This window comes from Poecile atricapillus, chromosome W (assembly GCF_030490865.1).
Source record: "Poecile atricapillus isolate bPoeAtr1 chromosome W, bPoeAtr1.hap1, whole genome shotgun sequence".
In the NCBI taxonomy this organism is placed as follows: Eukaryota; Metazoa; Chordata; class Aves; order Passeriformes; family Paridae; genus Poecile; species Poecile atricapillus.
In genome coordinates this window covers 1,078,286-1,092,630 of record NC_081288.1, presented here as the reverse complement: position 1 = coordinate 1,092,630, position 14,345 = coordinate 1,078,286, and the positions used below count along the sequence as shown (strand labels likewise).

At 62.0% G+C, this 14,345-nt stretch overlaps 1 protein-coding gene across 1 annotated transcript in view; it reads left to right on the top strand.

Moving 5' to 3' along the window:
* Nucleotides 1-1,258: 1,258 nt before the first annotated feature.
* The window catches only part of LOC131591551 (myotubularin-related protein 5-like), a gene marked incomplete at its 5' end in the record, with an annotated part of 66,858 nt that continues 53,771 nt past the window's right edge, over nucleotides 1,259-14,345 (top strand). The window contains 3 exons of the mRNA XM_058862361.1: nucleotides 1,259-1,357; nucleotides 11,020-11,157; nucleotides 11,994-12,137. Coding sequence (XP_058718344.1) covers nucleotides 1,259-1,357; nucleotides 11,020-11,157; nucleotides 11,994-12,137 — 381 coding nt within the window. The remainder of the gene's footprint in view (nucleotides 1,358-11,019; nucleotides 11,158-11,993; nucleotides 12,138-14,345) is intronic.

The window sequence follows — 14,345 nt, the reverse complement described above, 5'->3', positions numbered from 1 at the left end:
GACAGATCTGGGCTGTGGTGTCGGAGCACGTGGCCAGGCAGGACCTGGTTGACCCAATCCCAGTTAACCCAGTCCCTGGGGATGTTTGGTGCCCAGTTTGGCTCCAGCCTTTCCATTTTGGGCCCAGGGCTATAAATGGCCCCTTTCCCGTTCCCTCTCCTGGTCCTGCTAAATCCAGCTGTGGCTGCTGGGCGGCCAGCAGGACCCTGGGGACACGTCTGGGCTCCCAAAATATCCCTTCCCTGGTGCTCCTGCTGCTTTCCCAGCCCCATTCCACGGCCAGGACCCGGCTCCCGGGGTGGGAGAGACCCCTGCAGGTGCGATAATCCCTCAGCAGCTCTGGAAGGGGCTGGAATATTCCCCCTCTCCCCATGGTGGGGCTGCCTGCCTCCGTGGCTGGGCCAGAACCCTCGGGATTTGTGATTCCCAGGCGGATCTGGGAGCGGCTGTGTCCCGGGAAGGACGTGAGCAGTGTGGGAGCCCTTCCAGGCAGGGTCTGTGACGGGAGCACTTGGTGCTGCTGTCACCTCGGGCTGTCCCAGAGCTGGCTGCTCCCGGAATTCCCAGCCTTTTCCAGGCTGTCCAGGCCGGCTCCGTTGGGAAGCTCAGGGGTTCAGGGTCTGGAGTGGTGTGGGCTGGGGGGCAGGTGGAGGTTTGGAGGGCTCCCAGGGAAGCAGGAGCTGTCAGAGCCCAAATCCCGGGCAGGGTTGTTTGGGGAAAGGCCAGCAGGGAACAAGGAGCAGGGAATGCAGCTCGGAGTGGGATCTGTCTGTGGTGGGATCACAGGGAATGCAGCTCGGAGTGGGATCTGTCCGTGTTGGGATCACAGGGAATGCAGCTCGGAGTGGGATCTGTCCGTGTTGGGATCACAGGGAATGCAGCTCGGAGTGGGATCTGTCCGTGGTGGGATCACAGGGAATGCAGCTCGGAGTGGGATCTGTCCATGTTGGGATCACAGGGAATGCAGCTCGGAGTGGGATCTGTCTGTGGTGGGATCACAGGGAATGCAGCTCGGAGTGGGATCTGTCTGTGGTGGGATCTGTCCGTGGTGGGATCACAGGGAAGGAGGTTCTGGCTGGAGAGGGAGCGGAGCTGCTGCTCCAGTGCTGTTCCCACCTCCAGAGGAGGCTCTGGGATCCCTTGGGATGTTCTCAATTCCCTGCTGGAGTGGGTTGGGGTCACTCCTGCTGCCCCATCCGTGGGGAACTGGAGCCCCCCGAGTTGTGCCCGGCTGGCTGGGGGTGCCCTCTGATCCCGTCTTGTGTCCGCAGGGAGCGGGGATGGACAGGGACAGATCCTGCAGCGCTTCCCGGAGAAGGACTGGGAGGACAACCCCTTCCCACAGGGCATCGAGCTGGTGAGTGCCTGCGGAGCCGTGGGGACACCGGGGCTGGCATCGGGGCTGGCACTGGGGCTGGCAGTGGGGCTGGTACCGGGGCTGGCACCAGGACTGGCACTGTGGCTGGCAGTGGGGCTGGTACCGGGGCTGGCATCGGGGCTGGCACTGGGGCTGGCAGTGGGGCTGGCACTGGGGCTGGCATCGGGGCTGGCATCGGGGCTGGCACTGGGGCTGGCACTGGGGCTGGAACCGGGACTGGCAGTGGGGCTGGTTCCAGGGCTGGTACCAGGGCTGGTACCAGGGCTGGTACCAGGGCTGGCACTGGGACTGGCACTGGGACTGGCACTGGGACTGGAACCGGGACTGATACCGGGACTGGTGCCGGGACTGGCAGTGGGGCTGGTACCGGGGCTGGCAGTGGGGCTGGCATCGGGGCTGGCACCAGGACTGGCAGTGGGGCTGGCAGTGGGGCTGGCAGTGGGGCTGGCATCGGGGCTGGCACCAGGACTGGCAGTGGGGCTGGCAGTGGGGCTGGCATCGGGGCTGGCATCGGGGCTGGCACCAGGACTGGCATTGGGACTGGCACTGGGGCTGGCACTGGGACTGGCAGCGGGACTGGCAGTGGGGCTGGCAGTGGGGCTGGCAGCGGGACTGGCAGTGGGGCTGGCACTGGGACTGGCAGCGGGACTGGCAGTGGGGCTGGTACCAGGGCTGGTACCAGGGCTGGTACCAGGGCTGGCACTGGGACTGGCACCGGGACTGGCACTGGGACTGGAACCGGGCCTGATACCGGGACTGGTGCCGGGACTGGCAGTGGGGCTGGTACCGGGACTGGCAGTGGGGCTGGCAGTGGGGCTGGCAGTGGGGCTAGCACTGGGGCTGGCAGTGGGGCTAGCACTGGGACTGGCAGTGGGGCTGGCAGTGGGGCTGGCAGTGGGGCTGGCAGTGGGGCTGACAGTGGGGCTGGCAGTGGGACTGGCACCAGGACTGGCACCGGGACTGGCACTGGGAATAGCAGTGGGGCTGGCACTGGGGCTGGTACCAGGGCTGGCATCGGGGCTGGCACCAGGACTGGCACCGGGACTGGCAGTGGGACTGGCACTGGGGCTGGCAGTGGGGCTGGTACCAGGACTGGCAGTGGGACTGGCACCGGGACTGGCACCGGGACTGGCACTGGGACTGGCACCAGGGCCGGCACTGGAGCTGGTACCGGGGCTGGCACTGGGACTGGCACCGGGACTGACACTGGCACTGGCAGTGGGACTGGCACCGGGACTGGTACCAGGACTGGCACCGGGACTGGCACTGGGGCTGGCAGTGGGGCTGGTACCAGGACTGGCAGTGGGACTGGCACCGGGACTGGCACCGGGACTGGCAGTGGGGCTGGCAGTGGGACTGGCACTGGGAATAGCAGTGGGGCTGGCAGTGGGGCTGGTACCAGGGCTGGCAGTGGGGCTGGTACCAGGACTGGCACTGTGGCTGGCAGTGGGGCTGGCAGTGGGACTGGCACTGGGACTGGCACTGGGGCTGGCACCAGGACTGGCAGTGAGGCCAGCACTGGGACTGGCACCAGGACTGATACCGGGACTGGCACCAGGACTGGCACCGGGACTGGCACCAGGACTGGCACCGACACACGTCCCACGGGCTCCCACCTGCCCTGGGTGCGTCTCCAGCTCCAGAACTGGCTGGGCACGGTGGGATCCAGCGCTGCCTCCTCTCCCAGCCCCTCTGCAGCCCCTCTTTCCCGGGATGCTGGAATGGCTCCCGCAGGATGCAGCCATTGGATCCCCTCCGGGCCTTTCCCGGCGCCTCCCGGCACCATCAGCGGCTCTGGGGAGCGCTTTGGGATCGGAGCTGGGACATTCCCGGGATGTGGCGCTGAGGGATCCTCCAGGAGGGTGGGATTGTTCCCCTCAGTGCTAAACCAGAGTGGGAGCTCTTCCCAATCCCTGCCCTGGAGCTCCATTCCCAGTGGAAAGGATGGGCTGGGACAGAGCTCCAGGCTGAGCCCTCTGGAAGCTGCTCCATTCCCGCTGGAGTCCACAGAATCACGGATTTATTTGGGATGGAAAATCCCTCTGAGCCCATTGAGTGCAATCAGTGGTGCCAAGGCCACCCCTGGCCGTGTCCCCAAGTGCCACCTCCACACGAAATCCCTGCAGGGATGGGCAGCTGGGCCAGGCACGGACATCCTTTGAGGTGGGATCTTGGGAATTAGGAATTCCTGGCTGGAATGGAATTCCCAGAGCAGCTGTGGCTGCCCCTGGATCCCTGGAGGTGGCCAAGGCCGGGCTGGGAGCACCTGGGCCAGTGGGAGGTGTCCCTGCCCTTCATCCCTGGGATCAGCAGTGTCCAGCTGCTCTTCCCATTGCCTGTCCCCTCAAATTCCAGTGCAGTTTGGGACCTTTCTGGGCTGTTTTATCCGAGGCAAAACCACACTTGTATTTTTATTTCTATTTTTCTGAGTTTCCTGGTGTCTGCAGGGACTTGGGAACTGTCCCAAGCAGGAGCAAAGCTGCTTTTTTTATTTCCCAAGGGTCAAACTGTCCAGCCAAAAAATCCCTGGAATTTAAACAATCAGAGCCCTGTGCTGTTGGGAGCCAGGGGTGGCTCCAGGGCTTCCCACAAGCTCTGCAAGTGTCCTGGGGGAGCAGCACGTGGGGCTGATCCAAAGGCAGCTCGGGAAATCCACGGGAGCTCATCCCGGGGCTCGGGTGGGACACTGCAGTCAGGGCTGATCCTCCTTGACAGCTTTTTGGGGAAAAAAGCGTTCCCAGGGAGTGCAGGGAGGTGGGGATTGGAGCTGCTGGACATGGACAGTGTCTGACAGCAATTCCCAGCAGAGATCTCTGGTTTTAATGGATCAAATTCCCTGGGGACAGGCTGAGGGTGAAGCGGGGAGCCTCTCCCTGCAGAGCCCTGGGAGTGCCTGGAGAGGGCATTCCCAAAAGTGAGGGCATTCCCAAAAGTGAGGGCATTCCCAAAAGTGAGGGCATTCCCAAAAGTGAGGGCATTCCCAAAAGTGAGGGCATTCCAGGAGTGAGGGCATTCCCAAAAGTGAGGGCATTCCAGGAGTGAGGGCATTCCAGGAGTGAGGGCATTCCAGGAGTGAGGGCATTCCCAAAAGTGAGGGCATTCCCAAAAGTGAGGGCATTCCCAAAAGTGAGGGCATTCCCAAAAGTGAGGGCATTCCAGGAGTGAGGGCATTCCAGGAGTGAGGGCATTCCCAAAAGTGAGGGCATTCCCAAAAGTGAGGGCATTCCCAAAAGTGAGGGCATTCCAGGAGTGAGGGCATTCCAGGAGTGAGGGCATTCCCAGGAGTGAGGGCATTCCAGGAGTGAGGGCATTCCCAAAAGTGAGGGCATTCCAGGAGTGAGGGCATTCCAGGAGTGAGGGCATTCCCAGGAGTGAGGGCATTCCCAAAAGTGAGGGCATTCCCAATAGTGAGGGCATTCCCAGGAGTGAGGGCATTCCAGGAGTGAGGGCATTCCCAAAAGTGAGGGCATTCCAGGAGTGAGGGCATTCCAGGAGTGAGGGAATTCCAGGAGTGAGGGCATTCCCAAAAGTGAGGGCATTCCCAAAAGTGAGGGCATTCCCAAAAGTGAGGGCATTCCCAAAAGTGAGGGCATTCCCAAAAGTGAGGGCATTCCAGGAGTGAGGGCATTCCAGGAGTGAGGGCATTCCAGGAGTGAGGGCATTCCCAAAAGTGAGGGCATTCCAGGAGTGAGGGCATTCCCAGGAGTGAGGGCATTCCCAAAAGTGAGGGGTGACACTGGGACAGTGACAGTGACCCGGCACAGTGACACCAGGACAGTGACACTGGGACAGTGACAGTGACCCCAGGACAGTGACCCCGGGACAGTGACACCGGGACAGTAACACCAGGACAGTGACACCAGGACAGTGACACTGGGACAGTGACAGTGACACCAGGACAGTGACCCCGGGACAGTGACACTGGAACAGTGACAGTGACACCAGGACATTGACACCGGGACAGTTACACCAGGACAGTGACACCAGGACATTAACAGTGACACTGGGTAGTGACACCGGGACAGCAACAGTGACACCAGGACAGTGACCCAGGGTCAGTGACCCCAGGACAGTGACACCAGGACAGTGACACTGGGACAGTGACAGTGACACCAGGGCAGTGACACCAGGACAGTGACACCAGGACAGTGACACCAGGACAGTAACACCAGGACAGTGACACTGGAACAGTGACAGTGACACCAGGACAGTGACACCAGGACAGTGACACTGGAACAGTGACAATGACACCAGGACAGTGACACCAGGACAGCGACAGTGACACTGGGACAGTGACCCCGGGACAGTGACACCAGAACAGTGACAGTGACACCGGGACAGTTACACCAGGACAGTGACACCAGGACATTAACAGTGACACTGGGTAGTGACACCGGGACAGCAACAGTGACACCAGGACAGTGACAGTGGGACAGTGACACCAGGACAGTGACACCGGGTCAGTTACCCCAGGACAGTGACCCCAGGACAGTGACAGTGACCCTGGGACAGTGACACTAGGACATTGACAGTGACACCGGGTAGTGACACCAGGACAGTGACAGTGACACCAGGACATTGACAGTGACACCAGGACAGTGACACTGGGACAGTGCCACCGTGTGTTCATCCCAATGTTCTGCTGAGCCAAAGCTTCCCCTGTGCTCCAACAGGAGCTGGCAGCAACCCCTGGATGGAGAGTGTGGGATGGAGAGTTTGGGATGGAGAGTGTGGGATGGAGAGTGTGGGATGGAGAGTTTGGGATGGAGAGTTTGGGATGGAGAGTTTGGGATGATGGAGAGTGTGGGATGGAGAGTGTGGGATGGAGAGTTTGGGATGATGGAGAGTTTGGGATGGAGAGTTTGGGATGGAGAGTTTGGGATGGAGAGTTTGGGATGATGGAGAGTTTGGGATGGAGAGTTTGGGATGGAGAGTTTGGGATGGAGAGTTTGGGATGGAGAGTTTGGGATGGAGAGTTTGGGATGGAGAGTGTGGGATGGAGAGTTTGGGATGGAGAGTGTGGGATGGAGAGTTTGGGATGGAGAGTGTGGGATGGAGAGTTTGGGATGGAGAGTTTGGGATGATGGAGAGTTTGGGATGGAGAGTTTGGGATGGAGAGTTTGGGATGGAGAGTGTGGGATGGAGAGTTTGGGATGGAGAGTGTGGGATGGAGAGTTTGGGATGGAGAGTGTGGGATGGAGAGTTTGGGATGGAGAGTTTGGGATGGAGAGTTTGGGATGGAGAGTTTGGGATGGAGAGTGTGGGATGGAGAGTTTGGGATGGAGAGTTTGGGATGGAGAGTTTGGGATGGAGAGTTTGGGATGGAGAGTGTGGGATGGAGAGTGTGGGATGGAGAGTTTGGGATGGAGAGTTTGGGATGGAGAGTTTGGGATGGAGAGTTTGGGATGGAGAGTTTGGGATGGAGAGTGTGGGATGGAGAGTTTGGGATGGAGAGTTTGGGATGGAGAGTTTGGGATGGAGAGTTTGGGATGGAGAGTTTGGGATGGAGAGTGTGGGATGGAGAGTTTGGGATGGAGAGTTTGGGATGGAGAGTTTGGGATGGAGAGTTTGGGATGGAGAGTGTGGGATGGAGAGTTTGGGATGGAGAGTTTGGGATGGAGAGTGCGGGATGGAGAGTTTGGGATGGAGAGTTTGGGATGGAGAGTTTGGGATGGAGAGTGCGGGATGGAGAGTGTGGGATGGAGAGTTTGGGATGGAGAGTTTGGGATGGAGAGTGTGGGATGGAGAGTGCGGGATGGAGAGTGTGGGATGGAGAGTGTGGGATGGAGAGTTTGGGATGGAGAGTTTGGGATGGAGAGTTTGGGATGGAGAGTTTGGGATGGAGAGTGTGGGATGGAGAGTTTGGGATGGAGAGTGTGGGATGGAGAGTGCGGGATGGAGAGTTTGGGATGGAGAGTTTGGGATGGAGAGTTTGGGATGGAGAGTTTGGGATGGAGAGTGTGGGATGGAGAGTTTGGGATGGAGAGTGTGGGATGGAGAGTTTGGGATGGAGAGTTTGGGATGGAGAGTTTGGGATGGAGAGTGTGGGATGGAGAGTTTGGGATGGAGAGTGCGGGATGGAGAGTGTGGGATGATGGAGAGTGCGGGATGGAGAGTGTGGGATGATGGAGAGTGTGGGATGGAGAGTTTGGGATGGAGAGTTTGGGATGATGGAGAGTTTGGGATGATGGAGAGTTTGGGATGGAGAGTTTGGGATGGAGAGTTTGGGATGATGGAGAGTGTGGGATGGAGAGTTTGGGATGGAGAGTTTGGGATGATGGAGAGTTTGGGATGGAGAGTTTGGGATGATGGAGAGTTTGGGATGGAGAGTGTGGGATGGAGAGTTTGGGATGGAGAGTGTGGGATGGAGAGTGTGGGATGGAGAGTTTGGGATGGAGAGTGTGGGATGGAGAGTTTGGGATGGAGAGTGTGGGATGGAGAGTGTGGGATGGAGAGTTTGGGATGGAGAGTGTGGGATGGAGAGTTTGGGATGGAGAGTTTGGGATGGAGAGTGTGGGATGGAGAGTTTGGGATGGAGAGTGTGGGATGGAGAGTGTGGGATGGAGAGTTTGGGATGGAGAGTGTGGGATGGAGAGTTTGGGATGGAGAGTGTGGGATGGAGAGTGTGGGATGGAGAGTTTGGGATGGAGAGTGTGGGATGGAGAGTTTGGGATGGAGAGTGTGGGATGGAGAGTGTGGGATGGAGAGTTTGGGATGGAGAGTGTGGGATGGAGAGTTTGGGATGGAGAGTGTGGGATGGAGAGTGTGGGATGGAGAGTTTGGGATGGAGAGTGTGGGATGGAGAGTTTGGGATGATGGAGAGTTTGGGATGGAGAGTTTGGGATGGAGAGGCCCCAGTGACACAGAATTTGGGGAGCAGCTCCTGGGGGTGCTTTTTCCTGCTGTCCCTCCTTCTGCCACCCCAAGCATCCGGACAAACCCAAGCTCCCATCCCTTGGGCTCTTCCCAGGGAGGAGAGGAGGATCCATGAGCTCAGGGAGTGATGATCAGCTGGAAAGTCTCAGTTTCCAGCCCGGGCTCCTGAGGGAGCTGGAACAGCATTCCTGAGCCTTGTTCTCCCGGGATTTGCTGAATTCCCTGTCCTCAGTGTGCCTCGAGCCCCGGAGGGAGCAGGGCTGGAAGCTGGGGATCTTCCACAGCCCCTCAGCAGCCACACACAGCCCTGAGGAAATAAAGAAATCCCCCTGAGACCCACCAGGAGTCCTGGGGCCCGCGGCTGGAATGACCCCGGCCCCGGCCCCGGGAGGGGCTTTGGGAAGTGCAAGGGACAGTGCCAGGGGACAGTGCCAGGGGACCGTGCCAGGGGACAGTGCCACCTCCTGGAGCCACTCCAGGCCTGTGTCCCTCGTGTCCCCTTTCCTGCTGGGCTCCGTGCTGGTGGCATGGGCCGGCTGGCACATGGTGGGCGGGGGGCCTGCAGAGTTCGGGGGGCTTGGTGCCATGGGGTGTGCAGAGTTTGGGGTCTCTGTGCCATGGCGTGTGCAGAGTTTGGGGTCTCTGTGCCATGGGCTGTGCAGAGTTTGGGGTCTCTGTGCCATGGCGTGTGCAGAGTTTGGGGTCTCTGTGCCCTGGGGTGTGCAGAGTTTGGGGTCTCTGTGCCATGGGGTGTGCAGAGTTTGGGGTCTCTGTGCCCTGGGGCTGTGAAGAGTTTGGGGTCTCTGTGCCCTGGGGGTCTGGGGGTGTGCAGAGTTTGGGGTCTCTGCCTTGGGGTTGTGCAGTTTGGGGTCTCTGTGCCATGAGGCTGTGCATTTTGGGGTCTCTGTGCCCTGGGGTGTGCAGTTTGGGGTCTGCCTTGGGGTTGTGAGGAGTTTGGGGTCTCTGTGCCCTGGGGGTCTGGGGTGTGCAGTTTGGGGTCTCTGTGCCCTGGGGGTCTGGGGTGTGCAGTTTGGGGTCTCTGTGCCCTGGGCTGTGCAGAGTTTGGGGTCTCTGTGCCATGGGGCTGTGCAGTTTGGGGTCTCTGTGCCCTGGGGTTGTGCAGAGTTTGGGGTCTCTATACCATGGGGCTGTGCAGTTTGGGGTCTCTGTGCCCTGGGGCTGTGCATTTTGGGGTCTCTGTGCAATGGTCTGTGCAGTTTGGGGTCTCTGCCCTGGGGGTGTGCAGAGTTTGGGGTCTCTGTGCCCTGGGGGTCTGGGTCTGTGCAGTTTGGGGTCTCTGTGCCCTGGGGTTGTGCAGAGTTTGGGGTCTCTGTGCCATGGGGTGTGCAGAGTTTGGGGTCTCTGTGCCCTGGGGCTGTGAAGAGTTTGGGGTCTCTGTGCCCTGGGGGTCTGGGTCTGTGCAGTTTGGGGTCTCTGTGCCCCTGGGGGTCTGGGGGTGTGCAGAGTTTGGGGTCTCTGCCTTGGGGTTGTGCAGTTTGGGGTCTCTGTGCCATGGGGTGTGCGGAGTTTGGGGTCTCTGTGCCATGGGGCTGTGCATTTTGGGGTCTCTGTGCAATGGGCTGTGCAGTTTGGGGTCTCTGTGCCCTGGGGCTGTGCAGAGTTTGGGGTCTCTGTGCCCTGGGGGTCTGGGGCTGTGCAGTTTGGGGTCTCTGTGCCCTGGGGTGTGCAGAGTTTGGGGTCTCTGTGCCCTGGCAGGAGTTTCCCCAGGATCTGGGGGCTCCAGCCTGGCCGGGCTGTCCCATCCCAGCTCCTCTCTGGGGTTCTCCAGGCGGCTCCTGCTGTCCCTGTGGACAGGACAGGACAGCACCGGCCCCACTTCCCTGCAGAGCGGGATTTGGGAATATTTGGGAATATTTGGGAATATTTGGGAATATTTGGGAATGCCCAGAGCCGGTCCAGCGGGGTTGGGAGGTTCCAGGAGACCGGGGGGCTCTGCCCAGCGCTCTCCCCACTCCTGCACCACAGAGCTGCTGTGGCCAAGGGCCGGCCTTGGGGTCCTGTGGTGTGGGATGGGTTTGGGGTCCTGTGGTGTGGGATGGGTTTGGGGTCCTGTGGTGTGGAACAGGTTTGGGGTTCTGTGGTGTGGGATGGGCTCAGGAACGGGGTCCTGTGGTGTGGAACGGGTTTGAGGCTGGGGTCCTGTGGTGTGGGATGGGCTCAGGAATGGGGTCCTGTGGCGTGGGATGGGCTCAGGAACGGGGTCCTGTGGTGTGGAACAGGTTTGGGGCTGGGGTCCTGTGGTGTGGGATGGGCTCAGGAATGGGGTCCTGTGGTGTGGAATGGGCTCAGGAATGGGGTCCTGTGGTGTGGGATGGGTTTGGGGCTGGAGTTCTGTGGTGTGGAACAGGTTTGGGGTCCTGTGGTGTGGGACGGGTTTGGGGCTGGGGTCCTGTGGTGTGGGATGGGCTCAGGAATGGGGTCCTGTGGTGTGGGATGGGTTTGGGGCTGGAGTTCTGTGGTGTGGAACAGGTTTGGGGTCCTGTGGTGTGGGACGGGTTTGGGGCTGGGGTCCTGTGGTGTGGAATGGGCTGGGGGCTGCGGTCCCACGGTGTGAGATGGGCTTGGGAATGGGGTCCTGTGGTGTGGGATGGGCTCAGGGCTCAGGGATGGGCTCAGGGCTGGGTCCCACGCCATGGCAGCCGTTTGGGACGGGCTGGCAGCCCCTGAGGTGTGGGATGGTCTCAGGACCAGGGTCCCATGGGGTGGGACAGGCTGGCAGCCCCTGAGGCGCTGTCCCCCCGCAGTTCTGCCAGCCCAGCGGGTGGCAGCTCTTCCCCGAGAGGAACCCCCCAACCTTCTTCGTGGCCGTGCTGACCGACATCAACTCAGAGCGGCACTACTGCGCCTGCTTCACCTTCTGGGAGGCTGTGGAGAGCACACAGGTACCGGGGACACCAGGACATGGGGACATGGGGACTCGGGAACACCGGGACACAGGGACACGGGGGACATGGGGACACCAGGACATGGGGACATGGGGACTCGGGAACACCGGGACACAGGGACACGGGGGACATGGGGACACCAGGACATGGGGACATGGGGACTCGGGAACACCGGGACATGGGGTCATGGGGACTCGGGAACACTGGGACATGGGGACTCGGGAACACCGGGACACTGGGGACCTGGGGACACGGGGACATGGGGACATGGGGGACATGGGGGACATGGGGACACTGGGACATGGGGACATGGAGACACCGGGACATGGGGACATGGAGACATGGGGACACTGGGACATGGGGACATGGAGACACCGGGACATGGGGATATGGAGACATGGGGACACTGGGACATGGGGACATCGGGACATGGGGACACCGGGACACAAGGACATGGGGACACTGGGACATGGGGACACTGGGACATGGGGACATGGGGACACCGGGACACGGGGACACCAGGACACAAGGACATGGGGACACTGGGACATGGGGACATGGAGACATGGGGACACTGGGACATGGGGACACTGGGACATGGGGACACGGGGACATGGGGACACCAGGACACAAGGACACGGAGACACAGGAGTACAGGGACACAGGAGTACAGGGACATGGGACACAGGGACATGGGGACAGCGGCTGCCAGTGAAGGATCTGGCTGCCTTTGGCACTGGCCAGGGGTTCCTGCATTCCCTGTGCCACCGGGAGCTCGGGACAGGGCAGAGCATCCCTTAACCCCCAGCGTGGGCTGGCTTGTGTCTCCCCAGCCCCAGAGCCACGCCAGGAATGGTGAGGGCGAGGAGGAGGAGGAGGAGGAGGAGGTGGCCTCGTCCCCCGTGCAGCCTGCACAGCTCTTCGCTCCCAAGAGCCTGGTGCTGGTGTCACGGCTGGACCACGCAGAGGTGTTCCGGGTGAGTTGGGAGCGGCTCCGGGAGTGGGGCTGAGCTGGCACGGCCCCGAGGGAGCCCAGTCCTGAGGGAGATCAGTCCTGAGGGAGCCCAGTCCTGAGGGAGCCCGGTGCCATGGGAGACTGGTGCCATGGGAGCCTGGTCCTGAGGGAGCCGAGTCCTGTGAGAGCCCAGTCCTGAGAGAGCTCAGTCCTGAGGGAGCCCTGAGGGAGCCATGTCCTGAGGGAGCCCAGTGCTGAGGGAGCCCATCCTGAGGGAGCCCAGTCCTGAGGGAGCCCATCCTGAGGGAGCCCAGTCCTGAGGGAGCCCAGTCCTGAGGGAGCCCATCCTGAGGGAGCCCAGTCCTGAGGGAGCTCAGCCCCATGGGAGCCCAGTCCTGAGGGAGCCGAGTCCTGTGAGAACCCAGTTGTGGGGGAGCCCGGTCCTGAGGGAACCCAGTCCTGAGGGAGCCTGGTTGTGAGGGAACCCAGTCCTGAGGGAGCCCGGTCGTGAGGGAGCCCTGAGGGAGCCCGGTTGTGGGGGAGCCTGGTCGTGAGGGAGCCCGGTCGTGAGGGAGCCCGGTCGTGAGGGAGCCCTGAGGGAGCCCAGTCGTGAGGGAGCCCGGTTGTGGGGGAGCCCGGTCGTGAGGGAGCCCAGTCGTGAGGGAGCCCGGTCCTGAGGGAGCCCGGTCGTGAGGGAGCCCGGTTGTGGGGGAGCCCAGTCGTGAGGCAGCCCGGTTGTGGGGGAGCCCGGTCCTGAGGGAGCTCGGTTGTGAGGGAGCCCTGAGGGAGCCCGGTTGTGGGGGAGCCTGGTCGTGAGGGAGCCCGGTCGTGAGGGAGCCCGGTCGTGAGGGAGCCCAGTCCCGTGGGAGCCCGGTCCTGAGGGAACCCAGTCCTGAGGGAGCCCAGTCCTGAGGGAGCCAAGTCCTGAGGGAACCCAGTCCTGAGGGAGCCAAGTCCTGAGGGAACCCAGTCCTGAGGGAGCCAAGTCCTGTGAGAGCCCAGTCCTGAGGGAGCCAAGTCCTGAGGGAACCCAGTCCTGAGGGAGCCAAGTCCTGTGAGAGCCCAGTCCTGAGGGAGCCGAGTCCTGTGAGAACCCAGTCCTGAGGGAGCCATGTCCTGAGGGAGCCCGGTTGTGGGGGAGCCCGGTCCTGAGGGAACCCAGTCCTGAGGGAGCCTGGTTGTGAGGGAACCTAGTCCTGAGGGAGCCCGGTTGTGGGGGAGCCTGGTCGTGAGGGAGCCCGGTCGTGAGGGAGCCCGGTCGTGAGGGAGCCCGGTCGTGAGGGAGCCCAGTCCTGAGGGAACCCAGTCCTGAGGGAGCCCAGTCCTGAGGGAACCCAGTCCTGAGGGAGCCCGGTCATGAGGGAGCCCTGAGGGAGCCCAGTCGTGAGGGAGCCCGATCGTGAGGGAGCCCGGTCGTGAGGGAGCCCTGAGGGAGCCCTGAGGGAGCTCGGTTGTGAGGGAGCCCGATCGTGAGGGAGCCCGGTCGTGAGGGAGCCCGGTTGTGGGGGAGCCTGGTCGTGAGGGAGCCCGGTCGTGAGGGAGCCTGGTCGTGAGGGAGCCTGGTCGTGAGGGAGCCTGGTCGTGAGGGAGCCTGGTTGTGAGGGAGCCCGGTTGTGGGGGAGCCCGGTCCTGAGGGAGCTCGGTCCTGAGGGAGCCCGGTCGTGAGGGAGCCTGGTCGTGAGGGAGCCCGGTCCTGAGGGAGCCCTGAGGGAGCTCAGTCCTGAGGGAGCCCGGTCGTGAGGGAGCCCGGTCGTGAGGGAGCCCGGTCCTGAGGGAGCCCGGTTGTGAGGGAGCCCAGTCCTGAGGGAACCCAGCCCCGTGGGAGCCCTGCCCCATCTTGCCCCCGGCACCCTGGAGCTCCGGGGCCGGCAGCTGCTGCTGATCCTGAACGGCCGCGGGACACGGAGCAGCTGCTGGCCCTGCTGATGGAACCCCTGAGGAACAGCCCGTTCCTGGGAGCACTGTCTGTGCCAGCCGTGCTGGCTCCAAAGGTGCTGCATTGTGTGCCTGGGCAGGGCTGGGAGCTGTACGGATTGTATCCGTGGGGATGGGGCTGGGAACGTTCCCCTGGAAAGGAGAAGGATCCAGGGAGAGCTGAGAGCCCCTGCAGGGCCTGAAGGGGCTCCAGGAGAGCTGGGAATGTTCCCCTGGAGAGGAGAAGGATCCAGGGAGAGCTGAGAGCCCCTGCAGGGCCTGAAGGGGCTCCAGGAGAGCTGGGAATGTTCCCCTG